General features: G+C 34.7%; 2 protein-coding genes and 1 long non-coding RNA gene across 3 annotated transcripts in view; 1 reads left to right on the top strand and 2 right to left on the bottom strand.

The window, feature by feature from the left end:
- Positions 1–17698, top strand: part of LOC139844645 (uncharacterized) — a 45502-nt gene extending 27804 nt beyond the window's left edge. The window contains exon 3 of the long non-coding RNA XR_011758048.1: positions 16932–17698. This is a non-coding gene — a long non-coding RNA (uncharacterized lncRNA). The remainder of the gene's footprint in view (positions 1–16931) is intronic.
- An 813-nt stretch (positions 17699–18511) lies between these two features.
- Positions 18512–19678, bottom strand: LOC139842145 (putative F-box protein At1g50870). The gene is made up of 2 exons (XM_071832319.1): positions 19137–19678; positions 18512–18992 (listed from the first exon to the last, which is right to left on the bottom strand). Exons 1-2 carry the CDS (start codon positions 19676–19678, stop codon positions 18512–18514), a joined length of 1023 nt encoding a protein of 340 aa, XP_071688420.1.
- Positions 19679–19969: 291 nt separating this feature from the next.
- On the bottom strand, positions 19970–21324 carry LOC139842144 (uncharacterized mitochondrial protein AtMg00810-like). The gene is made up of 2 exons (XM_071832318.1): positions 21190–21324; positions 19970–20932 (listed from the first exon to the last, which is right to left on the bottom strand). Exons 1-2 carry the CDS (start codon positions 21322–21324, stop codon positions 19970–19972), a joined length of 1098 nt encoding a protein of 365 aa, XP_071688419.1.
- Positions 21325–22101: the final 777 nt, after the last annotated feature.

Genomic DNA, 22101 nt, shown 5'->3' with positions numbered 1-22101 from the left:
TCGATAGAAGAACCTCCGAAATTAGAGTTAAAGCCACTTCCAAACCATTTGGAATACGCTTATTTACATGGTGAATCTGAATTACCTGTAATAATATCGTCTTCTCTTACTGAAAATGAGAAATCACAACTCATTTCTGTGTTGAAAGCTCATAAACCAGCCATTGCATGGAAGATTCATGATATTAAAGGAATAAGTCCTTCGTATTGCACACATAAAATCCTTATGGAAGAAGGTCATAAAACGTATGTGCAACGCCAACGAAGACTAAATCCTAATATGCAAGATGTAGTTAAGAAAGAGATTATTAAACTGCTAGATGCAGGTTTGATATATCCAATTTCTGATAGTCCATGGGTAAGCCCAGTTCAATGCGTGCCTAAGAAGGGTGGCATGACTGTCATTACAAATGAGAAAAATGAGCTTATTCCTACTAGGACTGTAACAGGATGGCGTGTATGTATTGATTATAGAAAATTAAATGACGCCACCTGAAAAGATCACTTTCCCTTACCTTTCATAGATCAAATGTTGGAAAGATTAGCCGGAAATAGTTACTATTGTTTTCTAGATGGATTTTCCGGATATTTTCAAATTCCAATAGCACCCGAGGACCAAGAGAAAACCACATTCACGTGCCCTTATGGTACTTTTGCTTACAAACGCATGCCATTTGGACTTTGTAACGCCCCTGCAACCTTTCAAAGGTGTATGATGGCGATTTTTCATGACATGATAGAAGAATGCATGGAAGTATTCATGGATGACTTTTCAGTCTTCGGTGATACATTTAAATCATGTCTAGTTAATCTGGAACGAATGCTAATTAGATGCGAAAAATCAAATCTAGTACTTAATTGGGAGAAATGCCATTTCATGGTTAAAGAAGGCATCGTTCTTGGACATAAAATTTCAAAAGAAGGAATTGAAGTGGATAGAGCTAAAGTAGATGTAATTGCTAAACTTCCACATCCCACCAATGTTAGAGGAGTTAGGAGTTTTCTAGGGCATGCCGGTTTTTACCGACGTTTCATAAAAGATTTTTCTAAAATTGCCACTCCTATGAATAAACTCCTAGAAAAGGATGCGCCATTCATCTTTTCAGATGAGTGTATCAAATCTTTTAATATTCTTAAAGAAAAACTCACTAATGCACCGATCATGATAACACCAAATTGGAATCTACCATTTGAACTAATGTGCGATGCAAGTGATTTTGCAATGGGAGCCGTTTTAGGACAAAGGATTGAAAAACGATTTCAACCTATATATTATGCTAGTAAGACGTTACAAGGAGCACAAACGAACTATACAACTACTGAAAAAGAACTCCTTGCTATTGTCTTTGCTTTTGACAAATTTCGATCATATCTCGTTCTAGCAAAAACGGTGGTCTATACCGACCATTCTGCTCTTAGATACCTATTTTCAAAACAAGATGCTAAACCAAGATTAATCCGTTGGATCTTACTCTTACAAGAGTTTGATATTGAAATCCGAGATAAAAGAGGAGCAGAAAATCTCGCCGCTGATCATCTTTCTCGTCTTGAAAATCCCGAATTAGAAGTTCTGAATGAATCGGCCATACAAGACAACTTTCCTGATGAATATCTATTGAAGATAGATTATAAAGAAATCCCATGGTTTGCAGACTATGCAAACTACTTAGTTTGTGGATTCCTTGAAAAAGGATTATCGTACCAAAGACGAAAGAAATTCTTCAGTGATATAAAACACTATTTCTGGGAAGATCCACATCTGTTTAAAAGTTGTCCCGATGGAATAATACGCCGATGTGTATTTGGAGATGAAGCTAGTAAAATTTTAAACCATTGTCACACAGGACCAACAGGAGGGCATTATGGGCCTCAACTAACAGCAAGAAAAGTTTATGAAGCTGGATTCTATTGGCCTACAATTTACAAAGACGCACACCTTCTTTGCAAATCCTGTGATGCATGTCAAAGGGCCGGAAAAATAAGTCAACGTGATGAAATGCCACAAAATGTCATCCAAGTATGTGAAGTATTTGACATTTGGGGTATTGACTTTATGGGTCCATTTCCAAAATCTCATAATAATCTATATATACTCGTAGCCATTGATTATGTATCTAAATGGGCGGAAGCACAAGCTCTCCCAACTAACGATGCACGAGTTGTAGTCAACTTTTTAAAATGTCTTTTTGCAAGGTTTGGAACACCGAAAGCTTTAATAAGTGATCGGGGTACTCATTTCTGTAATAATCAACTTGAGAAAGTTCTTAAAAGATATGGAGTAACTCATAAAATCTCCACCGCATATCATCCACAAACAAGTGGACAAGTTGAAAATACAAACCGAGCTTTAAAACGTATTCTAGAGAAAACCGTAGGATCAAATCCGAAGGAATGGTCCATTAAATTGGAGGATGCACTCTGGGCTTTTAGAACAGCCTACAAAACTCCAATTGGAACCACACCTTTTAGACTTGTTTATGGAAAAGCATGTCATCTTCCAGTAGAAATTGAACACAAAGCATTTTGGGCTTTGAAGACATGTAATCTTGATTTACATGAAGCCGGACGTCTACGATTAAGTCAACTAAACGAATTAGAAGAATTAAGACATGAAGCATACGAAAATTCGTTAATCTATAAAGAAAGAACGAAGAAATGGCATGATAAAAGAATCAGAAGTTCAAAAGAATTTAAAGAAGGAGACAGAGTTCTTCTTTTCAATTCACGATTCAAGCTATTTCCTGGAAAATTGAAATCAAGATGGTCTGGACCATTCATAGTCAAAAGAGTTTTCCCATACGGAACGATAGAATTAATAAATTCAAATGGGATTGAATTTAAAGTTAATGGTCACAGAGTTAAACATTACATACAGGGTCCGATGGAAGTCGACAACGAAGTTAATCACAATTTCGACACCACAGCTAACTAAGTGTGGGGAGAATCAAGTCTTTAAAGGATAATATGTATTTCTGTTAGAGTTAGATTGTCTGTTTTCGTGTAGTTCTCGAAAATGGAACACGTATGGTCTTTCCCTAGCAGACCCTAAAGAACTAGTCTTCTCCCCCCATTCTGAATTTTTATTTTTTTTAGGTTTTTACGAAATGAAGACTGCCTGTGAACTAAACCATGGTCTAATGCTACACGCTTTGATCACTAAAAGAAATAATGACATACTACCGAGTGAATTAGTATCAGTAATCAGAGAAAGAATGGACGGAGTTAGAAAAGGATCCAGATGCGAAGATAATAAGTTACAATTTGGTAAAGGAAAATCAAAATCCGTAGCGAAAAGAAGAGCACGACACCTAGAACGATGTCACAAATGCGGAAAATGGTCACATGGAGGTAAATGTTCAAATAATCAAACCTATTCAAATACCGAATTTGTTACTTTATGCAGAGACGGACCGTTCATATGTTTAGAAGAAAAGACAATGAATGCTCGAGGTTACGCCTATGCAGCCATGGAAAACCAATTAAACCGACTATCTTATGAATATAATAGATCATATAACTAAGAAATCTATTCCACAGGTATGTCTGTATAGTTTTTATTTTTATTTTTATTTTTAACCTTTTGATAATAAACGCTAATTTGTTCGCTAAAAAGTATTAAATTGGTATTAAATAAAATTAGGTTTGGCGACCGAAATTATTGATATCATTCAACAATTTATTACATCACTGCGAAATTTAACGTTTATTCTTAAGGTATAAATATCTTTAATCAATCAACCCAAAATATTTCAAAAATTCGTCATGAGTTAAATTAGGTCTTGGAACCGAAATTACTTTACCGAAAAGAGGGGCGCATATTTTTGATAATATTTGATTGATTAAAGTGGGATAAAAAGACAAAAAGATTTTTAAATTTTTTTTTTTTACCATGTTTTTAAAATTAATATTTAAATCTTAAATTAATATTGTAAACTTTGTAAAAACAATATTTTTAAAATTGTAAATATTTGAAAAATTAATATAAGTTTGGTATGAATTTATGAATTTTTAAATTAAGTTTGGTGTGAATTTTTAATTTTTAAAATATGAAATTTTAATTTTATGCATTTCAAATTTTAAGTTTGGTGTGATTATTTTTTTTTTTTTATTAATTTTGAATTTTATATTTAAGTTGTGTGAATTTAAAAACAAAAATTTACTTTACCTCATTAAGTTAAGAATATGATTTTTAAAAATTCGTCGTAAGTTGAAGACTAGGTCTTTGAACCGAAATTGCTTTACCCGAGGGAGGGACGAGAACTTTTATTATCAATATTTTTAATCTTGTTGATTTAAAGTATGCCAAAAACATTAAAAAACCCAAAAATCTTAGCTTTTAAAACAATCGCTACAAAAAGACAAATTTTAAAATTTTGTCGAAGGACGGACTAGGACATCGATCCGAAACGACCTCGTCCTAAATAACAAGGGAAACAAAATTTTAAAATTAATTTCTTAATTGTTTTATAAGTTAAAGATTATAAAAAAAAAAAAAAAAAAAAAAAAAAAAAAAAAAAAAAAGAGTAAACTCCGCGACTCGCGGAGTTTGAAGTACAAAACCTCCGCGACTCGCGGAGGGTCCAAAACCCAGAAAAAAAAAAAAATAAAAGAGCTGCTCGATCAGTTCACTCTCCCACACACATAAACACCCAAATACTGCGAAAAAAGAACCCGAAAACCACCGAAAATCACCTCCAAAAATCTCAATTTTTAACCGTTAATCACCAAATTTTTTGCTAAAATCATGTTGAGAAGGATGATATCTAAGAACTACTCAAGAAAAACGGTAAATTTCTACACCTAAACACCATTTAATTCGAATTTTAGTGTTCTTGAGCTAATTTTTACCCAATTTGATTTTGATGCTTTGTAGTGTAATTAGACTTAAATTGTTTATGTATTATGCTTGTATAACCTAGATTGATGCTGTTTAACATGATTAGAAGCCTTAAACTTCAAATTTTGAATAATCTAGGGTTTGTGTTCTTGAGCAATTTGGGGCTTTTTGATATAAACAGGTTATGGCCGATTTTTGTCATGAATTGTTGCTAAATTGAGTAGTGTAACATGTCTAGGTAGTTAAATGATCCAAACTTTGAGCCTAAACATGATTTTGAGAATTAAAGTGGACTTTTTCAAGTCCAAAATTCATGAACTTGATTTTTGAAAGATAATACCATTTGAGACTTGTTTATTTGCTAGTAATGATTATTTTGACATGTTATTTGAGTTGAATGCTTATGAACTTGGCGAAAATTTTCGTATATGCTTATTTGAAAAAGTGTAGATTTGATAAAAATGTGAAAATAAGCTTAAGTTTGATATAAATTGATAATGTCATTGTAATTATTTTGATTGATGATTTTGCTGACACTAATGCATATTTGGATGCACAAAATTTGTGTTTGATGTGTTTTGCAGAATGAAAGGGGTGAATCTTCATCCCAAGCCCGCCATGCTCCTGCTGAGAACTTGGAACAACAGGAGGTAGATAACTACTACAAGCAGGATGTACCTCATCCAGTCATGACCTTTTCAGATATGCACTTGGAACAGTTGCACCCGAACCTGAGATTTGACAGACTTTGGATAGATTATCCAAAATATCAACAGGGTTTGCATACTCTTCATTCCAAGGTTGTTGAGGTACCAAGGGTCATAGAATGGGGAACCTTAGAAGCTGTAGAATTGGCCGGGCCAATTAGGGAATTACTGGTACAGAGGTATGGTAATTCTTCTTTTAATGACTGGATATGTTTATTCACCATACGCAGACCTGTATATAAAGTATGGTGTGAAGAGTTGTTATGTAGTATAGAGTTGAATGATCGGGTAGCTAGTTTAACCGATCGTTCTTTTATTAGATTTTTGTTAGGCGGTTCGATGCGCCACATGTCTTTACTGGACATGGCTCAGGCTTTACGTATATATACGCCTGAGGAGTTAGCGTCTGCCGATTGTAGAGGATTGATACTAAACGGTAGAAAGATAGATGAGAATTTTGATACACACGGTGTGTGGAGTCAAATGACAAGCCATCACCGTTTCAAAGGGGGAAACTACTCTTATTTGGATATAGATAGAGCCGAATTAAGAGTAATACATAGGTTTTTAGCTAATTCGATTACACAAAGGGGTAAAAACAAAGAAAAGGTAAATGAACAAGATTTGTTTTACCATATGTGTATTCGAGACCCACACAGCGCTGTAAGTATACCATATTGTGTGGGTTATTATTTATCAGCTATGGTTCGGGGGATGCGTCCACATAGCATAATAGGAGGTGGTATTTTTATTACTTTGATTGGTGAATATCTCGGTGTGGATATAAGTCGGGGGGGATTATTAGTAGAAGAGCCGGAACCCCGCGACACTATAGGTTTAAATGTATACCATGGTGCAAAAGTTTTGAAGCGGCGAAATAACGCCGCAGTACGATACAATGGTAGACATCCACAGGTAGAGAGAAACCAGGAACAAGGTAATGTAGGAGGGGGGAATGAGATGCAAGAAATGCATAGGTTTATAGCTTCTCAGGAATACGAAAATGCTAGACAGAGAGCATTTGAAGATTGGCAAGTTCATCAGAACCAGATCATAGCGCATTGCCAACATATAGGTAGAAACTATATTCCTACACCGAAACCCGTCTTCCCTCCTTGGTCGATAGAGATGCAGCCACCATATCCTACGTATGACCCTGCCGAAGCATTCTATAGCACTTATGGTTATGCGTGGAACCCCTATTGGTACCAATATCATCCTTAGTTTACTTATTATTTTTTATTATTTTGTAATTTGTAATTATTGATACATTTAATATTTTTGTTAATATTGTAATCATTTTTATAATTATCTAACTTTTATTCTTAGATTTTAATAATTTTTGAATGTGGGGTAATATACCAAACTTCAAAAATATGTATATATGTTTGCAGTTTATCTTATGTACACAACAGGGTAAAACAACGCATTTTCAAAGACTGGCATTAAGTTCAGCAAAAGCAACTAATTTTGACGACAAGATGCAAAATACATGTGAAATAACAACAAGACGGAATGAACAAATGATGTGCACCATTTATCATTCAGCAAACAAACGCCAATATATTTGGAAACTTTGGTAAAAATTTAATCATTTTCACACAAATCACCCTCAATAATTTAAATTGTTACTGATTTCTTGCAAATGAGGGCATTGCAAGATCTTAAGTGTGGGAAGGGGTTAAATTCTTTCGGATTTTAAAAATTTTTTACTTTATACACTTGGTTACCATTAAAAATACTAGTAAAACAGTAGTTGTATTAGAATCTAGTGCTCTCTGATAAAAAAGAACAGCCCTAGTCTTATATACTGACTACCCAATTCTAGTAAAAATTTTCAATTAAATGAATTCAAATCATGTTTATACATATTTATGAACGATAAAACTAGGTTTTAACACCGAAATTATTGTTACCTCGGAAAGGACATAAATTGAGAAACAAACTAAAATGTTAAAATTCATTTAAAATGGAATAGAGGACGATAAAAAGGAAAATAAAAGCCAAGTGTGGGAAAATTTACCAAGTTATCTTAAACATATGTCACATATATCTGTAACAAATAACTGAAAATACTTTTGCTTTGGACTAAACTAAACTGTTTTACCCAATGAAAGAAAAGAAGAGATGGATCTACACGATGAATCAATTCCATCATTAAAAGGAAGTAAAGTCTTCCGAAAAAGACACGCGCTTCTTGATTTAGGTCATGAAGTTGTCGTTCAGACCAGCTGTAGGTTGACGAAAAATCTAGAAAAGTCATCACTAAAATCAGCAGGAAATCCACGGACCTCAGCATTAAACAGGGTCGCCAAGTGGTCAGATTTATCCTAACCATGAGAAGGATTTATCTCGTACAATGGGGGGGCACCATGCAAATTAGCTGGATAAGACTAATGAATCAGATCCCCAGAAAGGATAATCTCCTTAAAGATTAAAAATCAGCTTTTAAGACTGATATTACTCAATCCTAGAGATTGACCTTAAAGATTGAGAATTACAAACTCATGGAATTCGATGATATCTAAACTCGAGCTTAAACGAGAAAATATTTTGATCAAAATTATAAACCGATTTGTTTTCTGAAAACCCTATTTTCAATGCGTTCATTACCATTGAACGTAAAATCCTAGGAATTCACCTGGAATTCATTAGGTCACCTGAACTAAATCGGGTGTCAACCGTAAGAACGGTGGTTGCATAGCATGGTCAAAGACAGGACCTTGTGCCAGACCGACAAATTATAAGGGTGAGCTTTACTATTGCTCCTACCAAGGATAGTAATTGCGTCCGACACGTTATAGACCATAATCAAAAGCATGTCACGGGACATTGCCTTAAACAGTTGCTTGTTCAATGCTTTCCTTTACAACCGGACGGTAGTTTGCCGAAAGGTAATATACGGAACAAGTAAACTGGACGTGTTGCTTTCCAAATACAAGGTTAGCAAGTGGGTGACACAAAACCGCAAGTTTTGAGCTAAAATTTTCAAATCTGAAACCCACCAAACCCACAAAAATATTTTGCAAACACCGGTAAAGGGTTATTCCGGAAAACTTATCTAGGGTAAAAACTAGATTTAATTTTCAAAAGATCAAATGTTTTCATAAAGATCCAATTTCCTTAATGGATCTAAATTTTTATAGTCATGTGGGACTGTAAACCATATCGTTACTACCATAGTTTATACCGCCGTATAGAAATCACTGATGTACAAAGTGTGAAGAATAAAGAAGTGATTCTAGTATTTCAAGACAATATTGCTTGAGGACAAGCAACGCTCAAGTGTGGGAATATTTGATAATGCTAAAAACGAACATATATTTCATAGCATTATTCCTCAAGAAAGACAAGCTTTTAGTTGCAATTGTTCTATTTACAAGTGATATTCGTTTAAATAATAAAAGGTGAAGACAGAAGACAGATTCGACGAATTGAAGACGCAAACGACCAAAAAGCTCAAAAGTACAAAAGACAATCGAAAAGGTTCCAATTATTGCTAAGAAACGTCTCAAAATTACAAGAGTACAAGATTCAAAACGCAAAGTACAAAATATAAAATTGTACGCGAGGACGTTCGAAAATCCGGAACCGGGACCAGAGTCAACTCTTAACGCTCGACGCAACGGACTAAAAATTACAAGTTAACTATGTATATAAATATAATATAATATATAATTAATTATATTAATTATATATATATTATATATATATATTAAAAACCGTCGGCAGAGAAAACTCCAAGGGTGTGAGCTGTAAATATATCTCCGCGACTCGCGGAGTTTGAAGGGCATTTTGCCGCGAGTCGCGGAGCCCCAAAAATCAAGTCTGGCTATAAAGCAAACCGAATTCTGATCAAATTTCATATCTTATTTCTCTATCTCTCTCAATATATACGATATATATATATATATTTATATTTTAATTTTAAATTTAATTATAATTCTAATAATAAGGGTATGTTAGCGAATGTTGTAAGGGTGTAAGTCGAAATTCTGTCCGTGTAACGCTACGCTATTTTTAATCATTGTAAGTTATGTTCAACCTTTTTACATTAATGTCTCGTAGCTAAGTTATTATTATGCTTATTTAAAACGAAGTAATCATGATGTTGGGCTAATTACTAAAATTGGGTAATTGGGCTTTGTACCATAATTGGGGTTTGGACAAAAGAACGACACTTGTGGAAACTAGACTATGGGCTATTAATGGGCTTTATATTTGTTTAACTAAATGAAAGTTTGTTAATGTTAATATAAAGATTTACAATTGGGCGTCCCTATAAATTACCATATACACTCGATCGGACACGATGGGCGGGGTATTTATTTGTACGAATAATCGTTCATTTAACCGGACACGGGAATGGATTAATAGCCACTAGAATAATTAAAACAGGGGTGAAATTACATTCAAGGGTAATTGGTGTAATTGTTAACAAAGTAGTAAAACCTTGGTTTACACGCAGTCGATAACCTGGTGTATTCATTAAACAAAGTATTAAAACCTTGTTACAATTCGAATCCCCAATTAGTTGGAATATTTAACTTCGGGTATAATAATAATTTGACAAGGACACTTGCAATTTATATTTATGACTGATGGACTGTTATGGACAAAAACCAGACGGACATATTGAATAATCCAGGACAAAGGACAATTAACCCATGGGCATAAAACTAAAATCAACACGTCAAACATCATGATTACGGAAGTTTAAATAAGCATAATTCTTTTATTTCATATTTAATTTCCTTTATTTTATATTTAATTGCACTTCTAATTATCGCACTTTTATTTATTGTTATTTTATTTTATCGCACTTTTAATTATCGTACTTTTTAATTATCGCAATTTTATTTTATCGCATTTTTATTATTCGCAATTTCATTATCGTTATTTACTTTACGCTTTAATTTTAGTCTTGTATTTATATTTTACATTAGGTTTTAACTGCGACTAAAGTTTTAAAATCGACAAACCGGTCATTAAACGGTAAAAACCCCCCTTTATAATAATAATATTACTTATATATATATTTGTATTTTTATAAAAGTAAATTAATATAGTGTTGAGCTTTGTTTAAAGATTTCCCTGTGGAACGAACCGGACTTACTAAAAACTACACTACTGTACGATTAGGTACACTGCCTATAAGTGTTGTAGCAAGGTTTAAGTATATCCATTCTATAAATAAATAAATATCTTGTGTAAAATTGTATCGTATTTAATAGTGTTTTCCTAGTAAAATAATAACTATTTTATATACACCTCGCTTCACATCATAGAACATGTGTTTAGTTGATTTTAAAAGTCAAGTTAGAAGGATTAACTTTTGTTTGCGAACAAGTTTAGAATTAACTAAACTATGTTCTAGTGATTACAAGTTTAAACCTTCGAATAAGATAGCTTTATATATATGAATTGAATGATGTTATGAACATCATTACTACCTTAAGTTCCTTGGATAAACCTACTGGAAAAGAGAAAAATGGATCTAGCTTCAACGGATCCTTGGATGGCTCGAAGTTCTTGAAGCAGAATCATGACACGAAAACAAGTTCAAGTAAGATCATCACTTGAAATAAGATTGTTATAGTTATAGAAATTGAACCAAAGTTTGAATATGATTATTACCTTATATTAGAATGATAAACTACTGTAATAAATAAAGATTTCTTGAGGTTGGATGATCACCTTACAAGATTGGAAGTGAGCTAGCAAACTTGAAAGTATTCTTGATTTTATGTAACTAGAACTTGTAGAATATATGAAGAACACTTAGAACTTGAAGATAGAACTTGAGAGAGATCAATTAGATGAAGAAAATTGAAGAATGAAAGTGTTTTTAGGTGTTTTTGGTCATTGGTGTATGGATTAGATATAAAGGATATGTAATTTTGTTTTCATGTAAATAAGTCATGAATGATTACTCATATTTTTGTAATTTTATGAGATATTTCATGCTAGTTGCCAAATGATGGTTCCCACATATGTTAGGTGACTCACATGGGCTGCTAAGAGCTGATCATTAGAGTGTATATACCAATAGTACATACATCTAAAAGCTATGTATTGTACGAGTACGAATACGGGTGCATACGAGTAGAATTGTTGATGAAACTGAACGAGGATGTAATTGTAAGCATTTTTGTTAAGTAGAAGTATTTTGATAAGTGTATTGAAGTCTTTCAAAAGTGTATAAATACATATTAAAACACTACATGTATATACATTTTAACTGAGTCGTTAAGTCATCGTTAGTCGTTACATGTAAGTGTTGTTTTGAAACCTTTAGGTTAACGATCTTGTTAAATGTTGTTAACCCAATGTTTATAATATCAAATGAGATTTTAAATTATTATATTATCATGATATTATCATGTATGAATATCTCTTAATATGATATATATACATTAAATGTCTTTACAACGATAATCGTTACATATATGTCTCGTTTAAAAATCATTAAGTTAGTAGTCTTGTTTTTACATATGTAGTTCATTGTTAATATACTTAATGATATGTTTACTTATCATAGTATCATGTTAACTATATATATATATATCCATATATATGTCATCATATAGTTTTTACAAGTTTTAACGTTCGTGAATCACCGGTCAACTTTGGTGGTCAATTGTCTATATGAAACATATTTCAATTAATCAAGTCTTAACAAGTTGATTGCTTAACATGTTGGAAACATTTAATCATGTAAATATCAATCTCCATTAATATATATAAACATGGAAAAGTTCGGGTCACTACATCCATGTCATGGTAGAACATGAGACAGGAAAGAAGTTAAAGTGTCTTCGATCCGACAACGGCGGTGAATACTCTTCCAGGCAGTTCGATGCCTATTGCAGATCATATGACATCCGACATGAGAAGACAGTTCCACGTACCCCTCAACACAATGGTATAGCAGAAAGAATGAACCGAACAATCATGGAGCGTGTTCGGAGCATGCTCAGTATGGCTAAGCTGCCAAAAGACATTTTGGGGAGAAGCAGTCAGAGCCGCATGTTACTTGATCAACCGATCTCCATCAGTACCACTAAATTTTGAAGTTCCGGAGAAACTTTGGTCTGGAAAGGATCCATCATACTCTCACTTAAGAGTATTTGGATGTTTGGCGTACGCACATGTATCCAAGGAGCTCAGGCAGAAGCTGGATGCAAGGACCACTCCATGCATATTCATAGGCTATGGAGATGAAGAATTTGGATACAGATTATGGGATCCAAAGGAGAAAAAGGTGATCAGAAGTAGGGACGTGGTGTTCCATGAAAGCCAGACAATAGAAGATATTGAAAAGCCCACAATATCTCAGAAGTCAAATGTTGCTGCTCAGGTGCCAGAAGTAACAATAGATTCATTCATGAGAAATGAATATTCAGTGCAAGAAGAAATGCCAGAAGTAGAAGATTATGGAGAAAATGACGGTGCTGAGCAGGGGGAGCCACAACCCCATCTGCCAGACATTCCAACACCATCACAAGGTCAAGATGATGGCGGATCTCCTCAGAATGTTCCAGAAGTTCGTAGATCTGAACGAGGTCGGATTCCATCGAGTAGATATCCAGAATCCGAGTACCTTCTACTTACTGAAGATGGAGAACCGGAGAGTTTTCATGAAGCAGTAACTCATAAGGATAAAGAAAAATGGTTGCTCGCAATGCAGGATGAGATGGGTTCTCTGCAGAAAAATCAAACTTATGAGATTGTAGAACTTCCACGCGGAAAGAAGGCACTAAAAAATAAATGGGTGTTCAAGCTGAAAAAGGATGGTAGTGGAAAAGTGGTGAAATACAAAGCACGACTTGTAGTCAAAGGATTCCAACAGAAGAAAGGGATTGATTTTGATGAGATATTTTCACCAGTAGTCTAGATGACTTCAATTAGAGTCATACTTGGATTGGTCGCAAGTATGAACTTGGAGCTTGAACAGATGGATGTAAAGACAGCTTTTCTTCATGGAGATTTACATGAAGAAATTTACATGGAGCAGCCGGAAGGTTTTAAGGTTTCAGGAGATAACCTCGTATGCAAGCTAAAGAAAAGTTTGTATGGTTTGAAGCAGGCACCTAGGCAGTGGTACAAGAAGTTTGAATCGTGCATGGTGAGTCAAGGGTACAAGAAAACTGCAGCAGATGAGTGTGTCTACATTCAGAAGTTTTCTGAAGGAAATTTCGTTGCTCTTCTACTATATGTAGACGATATTTTGATCGTAGGGAAAGACGCAACGAAGATCAACCAACTGAAGAAGGAACTCTCGAAGTCTTTTGACATGAAAGACTTAGGACAGGCTCAACAGATTTTGGGAATGCAGATAACCCGAGACAGGAAGAATAAAAGGTTATGGCTATCTCAGGAGAAGTATATTGAACGAGTGCTTTCACGTTTCAATATGAACAATGCCAAACCTGTTAGCATTCCATTAGCCAACCATTTCAAGTTAAGCAAGAGTTCTTATCCCTCATCCAAGGAAGAGATCGGGGAGATGTCTTCAGTACCATATTCTTCAGCAGTTGGAAGTTTGATGTATGCAATGGTGTGTACAAGGCCCGATATTGCTCATGCAGTGGGAACGGTGAGTCGTTTTCTCTCGAACCCCGGGAAAGAGCATTGGAATGCGGTAAAATGGATTCTCAGATATCTTAAGGGTACAACGAATCTATGTCTTTGTTACGGGGGAGCTGATCCAATCTTGGAAGGTTATACAGATGCGGATATGGCCGGAGATCCTGATAGTAGGAAATCTACTTCAGGATTCATTTACACTTTTGCAGGAGGAGCTGTTTCATGGCAGTCAAGACTACAAAAGTGTGTTGCATTATCCACAACTGAAGCAGAGTATATTGCTGCTGCAGAAGCTGGAAAAGAAATGTTGTGGTTAAAGTGTTATCTCCAAGAATTTGGAATCAAGCAAAAGAAGTACAAGGTACATTGTGACAGTCAGAGTGCTCTAGATTTGAGCAAGAACTCCATGTACCATTCCCGTACAAAACATATTGATATTCGCTATCATTGGATACGCGAGGTAATTGATCGACAACTGTTGAGACTAGTGAAGATCCATACAAAGGAGAATCCTGCGGATATGTTAACAAAGGTGGTGACTCGAGAGAAGTTGGAGTTATGCAGAGACATAACTGGAATGTTTGTGGATTCGGCTAGAGGGGGAGAATTGAAGATTTCCAGCCTACAATCTAGAAGCCCACCTTCTAGATATTCAAAGTAGGCAACCTTGACAACTCATATGGAAGTAGCAAAGTTGATAACGATGACGACCGCCAATCTTCTCCGTTCACACCATTCCACCGCCATAGAATTTTTACTATAAATAGAGGTGCAAACCTCAGTTGTAAATCATCCTAAATCACTCAGAGAAGTGTAATCACAACCTAGAGAGTGTGTGTGAGTTTGAGAGTTTTTTTGTAAGAGTTTTGTAATACTCTGTAAATCTATTCTTGTGAGTAATAAAGTTGTTTTTCTCTCAAATTTATATCTCCCAACGTCCAGGCGATCCCCTCTTCCTAACAATTCTATCCATACCATCACTTATATCTTCATTAAGTTGAAGTTGAATAACATCATTTTCTTTGTGAGCTTCCTGCCTTTTTGGAGTGTAAGAAGGGTACCATCTTCCAGTTGAAGGTCCATACCAATTATTATGGAACCTTTCCTTCCCTGCACTAGAACTTGACCCTTTATCAAATTTAGCAAGCCCCATCCTTAATCTTTTGCCCTGGAGAAACCTCCCATTCATGTACTTAATCGCATCTAAAGCTTGATCATGGTTGGCAAATTTGATGAAAGCAAAATTCCTTCCACTCCTCCACACAATGTTTTGAATCCACCCGAATCTTCTAAAACCATTGCTAAGCACCATAGGATTTGAAGATCTATCGATGTTACCCACGAACACAGTCGAGATCCTATTACCATGACAGGAACGGTTTGGCACCGAAGAATTGTGTTCTTTGTTGGAATGGCGTACAGGAATCGAAGAGTTGTTATCAACCTTTGTCGGACTGTTCCTGGTTATAGCGTCGGCGTAAGTGTGAGATAAAGGTGCAAATGATCCCTTAGGGTTGGGTTGTGAACTGGGATTTAATTGTGGAGTTTGGTGTTCATTGATTGTTTGGGTAGTTATTGTTTGTTTGGGGATGGGTTTAAAGTATGACGTAATTGGCCGCTGGGTGTTGGTTTGTGTATTTTGTGAGTTGTTAATGATGAAAATGTTATTTGGTTCAGTAACGAAGTATGGTAATTTGGTGGTGGGGAGAGGTGGTTTGGTGGTGGTGGTTGAAGGTTGTTTGGTGGTGGTGTTGGTTGAAGGTAGTGATGGTGGTTGAGTGAGGGGTTTTTTGGGAGCAAGTATTGGAGTTATAATTTTTTTTTATTCAACTTCTTTTGTTCGTTAAATTGAATAATTCATCTATAAAGGAACAACATAGCTGAAACAAGAAACAACTGATTGAGGTGAATGGTGTTAACAAATTACGACATACCGTCACCTTCACATGAGCATCAATGGTTCCTTAGCAGCTAGTCAAGATTTCAAGATATAAAAGAAGTTTTTTTAGTTTATGCGATTTAAAACTCATGTAAATTTGATTTTATCATTTTCATGGCGTCTCAATTTTATTTTTAATTATTTTTTTAGAACTTTTTCCTACTTATTGGCCGGAGATCTACTCGGAAGTAATCTCTTTATCCGTCGAATAGAGAGTGATTACTTTCTCTACTTATGAGATTGTTTTTAATCTGGGTGAAGAAATGATTTATCTTTATTCTCGGATAGGGGAAGGATTGTCTACATCTTACCTCCCCATACACCACTTATGTGGTATTGAGTCACTTATTTGGTATTGAGTTTTGTTATTGTTGTTGTTTAGGAGTTTTAGTAGTTTGACCCATTTGGAAAATTAAAGTTATTTGTATGTAATTATTGGGTGTAGGTGAAAAGAATGAGTATGACTATTTATATGAAAAAGCTTAACTTTTTTTTTTTTACCTACACTTAAGCTCTAACAGAATCAATCAGTTCATCATTATCATTCATTAATCAAATAAATTAATTATTAATTATATAACTAAGTGTTGTACTTGAGTTTGAAACTAAAGCTTGATCATTTTTTAACTCATCAACTACAACATTTATAAGTGATACAGCAGTTTGCAGTGTGGTGTTTGGTTATTTTTAATATGTAGAGCCTTTGTTGGGTCATTATATGTACTGCACAAGTGTGAACTGCATTTCACATGGATCAGTTGGTGTACCTGAGTTTGAAACTGAAGCATTTTGGTCATTTTTTATGGATCAGTTGTTGTACTGCATTTTGAAATTGTTCTTTTAACTCAATTAAAATGCAGGTATAGAAGACTATTCGCGTTGGAATCGGTTAAATATGTGCAGGTGCAAGATCAAATTTTGTGGGATGGGCGGGATCATAGGACCCAAAAGGAATATTTTCAACCAAGTGCCTTGCTTATCTAATTGATAGTCTCACGTTAAATGTAAATGGCACACACAATGCAACTCTGAGAAACAAATTAGCACCATTGAAGTTAGGGATCCTCACATGCAGGGCCAAATTAGAAAGACTACTAGTACGGGTCAAGTTAGATAAAAGAGTCATCAACTTGTGAACGGTTAGATGTCCAAAGTGTGATGATGGAATCGAGACTATCGAACATTCGCTTATCCTTTGTAAACACGCAATGGGCGTCTGGGAAAGGGTCTATAAATGGTGGCAATTAGGACCCGTTTCCAAGCTATGCATTGAGGACTTATTTTGTGGCAAAAACAACTCAATAAATTCGAGGTGGGGAGCATTACTTTGGCAAGAAATTGTGCGGGTCACCGGATTCACTATTTGGGAAAATCGCAATCAAAATTCTTTCTAGAACAAATGGTTGTTCATGTCGACTATTCTAAACGAAATCCTAATAAAGAGTTACAACTGGATTTCCAATCGGTATAAAATGATAAAGTTTGATTGGCAACAATGGATCTTGGCTCCTTCATTATATCTTGCATAGTGGAAATCAGGTGCAAACTCTTGGTGTAGTATTTTTCTCCATGATGGGTACTTATAGGTGGTTATGGGTCTTAAGTGTCTGTTTTATAGTTATATAGTTTATAGTACCCAGCATGGATTATATGCATGGATGTTGTAAATGTTTAACCTCATTCTAATAATTAATTTTTTTTTATTTAAAAAAAAAAAACTACAACTTTTATAAGTAATACAACAGTTTGGGTCACTATATGTACTGCACAAGTGTGAACTGCATTTTTTGGTGAAAGTTGTGGCCTGAGACTAAATGTATACTGCACAATTGATTTGGTCATTATATGTAATGCACAATTGTCCTCATTATAAGTACAACACAATAGTACTGCCTTTTTGGGTCATTATATGTACTGCACAAGTGTGAACTGCACTTTTTGGTCATTTTTTACTCTTAAACTGAATGTATACTGCACAATTGATTCTGAATCTATAGTATACTGCATTTTTTTTGGTCAGTTGAGTTTACTGCATTCTGAATGTATACTGTACAACTGACTGTATACAGTACACTAGATTTTTTCAATTAAACACAATGTATTTTATACTGCAGATAAACAACATGATTAAAATAGTACGCACAAGCAATAAAACTAATCCAAATCTGATAGAACATTTCATATATAATTAAGAGATTTTACAATCTGATAGAACGTTTCATCCAACCAAACTGATAATACCAACCAAATCCTACACAAATCACTAACAAAAATCTAATTCGATATTACATACACTGCAAAAACTAGCCAACTTATAACTAAAATCAACTGCATTTTTCTTGATTTAGCTTGAGCGAATTTGACTATTTTTTTTTCCAGAAAATTAGGTATAATATGAATATGATTATGTTGAATTTCATATGGACAAGTCTCTTCCCTGTTACAAACCTGGTCGGTTCTGATCTTCATCAAGAAATGCGCCATCAAATATTACTATATATGGTTTATCAAGTAACAATAATGATTCTGTATAGGGAGTACTCTCTGAAGACCCATAATCGATCCAGTAAATTCCAAGATTGCTGATGTTTTTTGTGCAGGGATCATAAACTATAAGCTCGCTGTTGCATGAACCTTTACATGAGTCATGAACCGCTTCTACGATAAGTTGGCCATTCTTATTAAATCCGCATAGGTTCCCCAACAATAATTTTGGTGATATGTTGATGTTATAAAGCTTGGTAAAGGATCTTGTTACACCAATATTCTCCATCTTCCACACTTCATAAACGATTTTCCTGGTCCCCATTTTATGACGAATCACGGTAAGAGACTCCCTAAGCTTTGATATTTGTAAATTGTAATCAGAGATACGTGATAACCCTAATTCATCCGGGAAGTGTATTTCCATAAACTCCTCCCTTGACAAATCACATAAAACAATCATAAATGGACCAGATTGTACGTATAAAAGCCAATAGATAAACCCGTCTATAACTACGTTAGGTTGAATAATATTATTGTGCTTACTAAACATAATGTTACTAGATGATATACTCCTCTACATCCTTGAATTTAATGTAAAAACCTCAGCATTGTAGTTATCTTTACAAATTCGTACTATCTTAGGGTCAAGTGTGTTTGGACAAACCCCGAAACCTACAGTCTCATTATATCCAAAACCTTTTTTCAGATGAATGACAACTGTTTTTCTTATTGAAGGATTCCAAATTACAGCCACATCCATTCTAATTGTAAATTCTTTACTATGACCCAGAAAACAAAACAGCCCATGTGAGCTACCAACTAGCTTTGGATACCAAACCTCAAAACACACATAAGTGGTAAAACAAAGCTTATGTTCGCGGAAAGTATCATCATCATCAACAATCGAAACAAAATTCTTTTGCGGAGCATGTGAAGGATATTTATACCTTATAAGAATATGTTGCCGCTGAGAATGGAGGTTGGTGTAATCAGCAATAAACTTTAAGCTATTGATTAAAGACTTCCATGTTTTTGAAACTGAACTGAATCGAATCAATGATTTAACAGGAAGCCGGATCATGATCTCGAATTCTATTTTAAAAGGTACATGGTATGACATTATTTTTCCGGTGTTTGCTCAAATATGATTTTGATCGTAGGGTTTTTGTAGGTCGCTGAAACTATATATAAGAAGTTTAACAATATACTTACACACACACACACTTGAAGATTCAAATTCTCCATTTGATTAACTGACTGTAAATGCCTAAATTTATCTGTTAAATACAAATCCTAACGGGTTAACTACCAGACCAGAGTAACAGAAATCTGTTACATATTTACAAAATGAATCCCTGAACTAAACATGATTACATTAAAGTACATGAACTAATGAAACTTAACTTTGACTTCATTTATATTGACACCTGGTTGACTTTTGTTTTTGACCAGTATCCCTTGCATACTCCCCCTCAAGTTGTGAGTGATCTTTAACTCCCAATTTGCTTAGAAGTTTATTGTGTTGATCTACAGTAACAATTTTGGTAAAGACATCAGCTAATTGAAATTTTGTATGAACATATTGTGGTTTAATTACTCCTTTCTTGACTTGATCTCTAATGAAATGACAATCCACCTCAATATGCTTTGTTCGAGCACGAAAAACTGGATTGGCAGCTATGTGAATTGCTGCTTGGTTATCACAGTACATATCAACTGGACCCAAATCTTTTAAACCAAGATCCTTCAAAAGACTAACTAACCAAGTAACTTCACAGCAGGTTAAGGCCATTGCCCTGTACTCTGCCTCTGCAGATGATCTAGAAACAACACTCTGTCTCTTTGATTTCCAAGACATTGGAGAATCACCTAACAGTATGCAGTAGCCTGTTGTTAATCGTCTAGTCATTGGACAACTAGCCCAATCCGAATCACAATAAGCGTTCAATTCAACTGTAGATTTGTTTGCCAACAAAATACCCTGTGCAGGAGCTAACAATAAGTATCTTAGAAGATGTATAGCAGCCTGATGATGTACAGAAGTTGGTGATTGCATGAATTGACTTAAGAGTTGAACACTGTAACATATGGCAGGTCTTGTGATAGTCAGATATATGAGCTTCCCAATTAACCTCCTATATAACTCTGGATCCTTCAAAGGTGTTCCCAAATCAGCTTGTAATTTTATATTAGGATCTAAAGGTAGCTTATATGGTCTACAATTTAAAACACCATTTTTCTTTAACAAATCCATTGTGTACTTTTGCTGAGAAACAAACACACCTTGAGCTGATCTAGAGACATCTAAACCCAAGAAATAGCTAACACTTCCAAGGTCCTTCATATGAAATTGGGACTTTAACTGATCTTTAAGCTTGTTAATATGAGCAGTACTACTTCATGTTATCAACAAATCATCCACATAGATCAATATGGTTGTGAATTGATCTTTGTCTTTCTTTGTAAACAAACAGTAATCTGCTTTGGATTGTTGATATCCAAAAGACAATAAAGCAGATGACAGTTTGGCAAACCATTGCCTTGGGGCTTGTTTAAGCCCATATAGTGACTTCTTTAGCCTACAAACCTTTGAATTGTTTGGAGGAATATTCTGCACCAACTCCCCCTTACCTGCATACCCAGTGGCATCTTCATATATACTTCTTCCAATAAATCTCCATGAAGAAATGCATTTGAGACATCCATTTGTGAGATATCCCAGTTGTACATAGCTGAAACTGCAAGCAACAATCTTACAGTGACCATTTTAGTGACAGGAGCAAAAGTTTTAGTGTAATCTATTCCTTCTCTTTGTCTATTACCATCTACTACCAATCTTGCCTTTTTTCTATCAACTGTTCCATCTGTTCCATCTGCCTTGAGTTTTGTTTTATAAATCCAATAACAATTTATTGCCTTTTTTCCAGCTGGCAATTCTGTAACCTCTGAAGTGTAGTTTCAAGTGCAAGCAACTCAGAATCCATTGCACTACACCATTCTAAATCTGTGACAGCTTCTTTAAAACAACTAGGATCAGAACAAGCCATTAAGGCACTTACATGTTTTTTGAACTTTTCTTCAAGACATGGACTAGAAACTTGATTGGCAACAGGTTGATGATTAAGAAAAGCATGATTTTGAGAGATTACATAGTCTTTGTGCCATACATGTGGAGCAGACTGTCTTATTGACCTTCTAACTTCAGGTTGACCACTTCTAACTTCAGGTTGACCAGTATTAGATGTACTTGCAGTGTTATCAGTAGAAACAACATTATTTTCTACATATGTGTTACTTGAAGTAATTACACAGTCATTATAGTGGACCTGAGAAGGCAAGATAACAGTATTTGCAGGTATATGTTTCAACAGTTGACATTCTGTTGACTTTGCAAAAGGGAATATATGCTCATGAAACACTACATCTCTTGACACAAAAGTACTTTTAGTTAGCAAATTGAATAACTTGTATCCCTTTTGACCTACAGGATATCCTAAGAATACACATGGTACCACTCTTTCACTAAATTTATCTATAACCCAA

The sequence above is a fragment of the Rutidosis leptorrhynchoides genome, chromosome 4, assembly GCF_046630445.1.
Source record: "Rutidosis leptorrhynchoides isolate AG116_Rl617_1_P2 chromosome 4, CSIRO_AGI_Rlap_v1, whole genome shotgun sequence".
NCBI classification, from domain to species: Eukaryota; Viridiplantae; Streptophyta; class Magnoliopsida; order Asterales; family Asteraceae; genus Rutidosis; species Rutidosis leptorrhynchoides.
The sequence above is the reverse complement of the archived record's forward strand: the minus strand, read 5'-3'. Positions and strand labels throughout refer to the sequence as shown.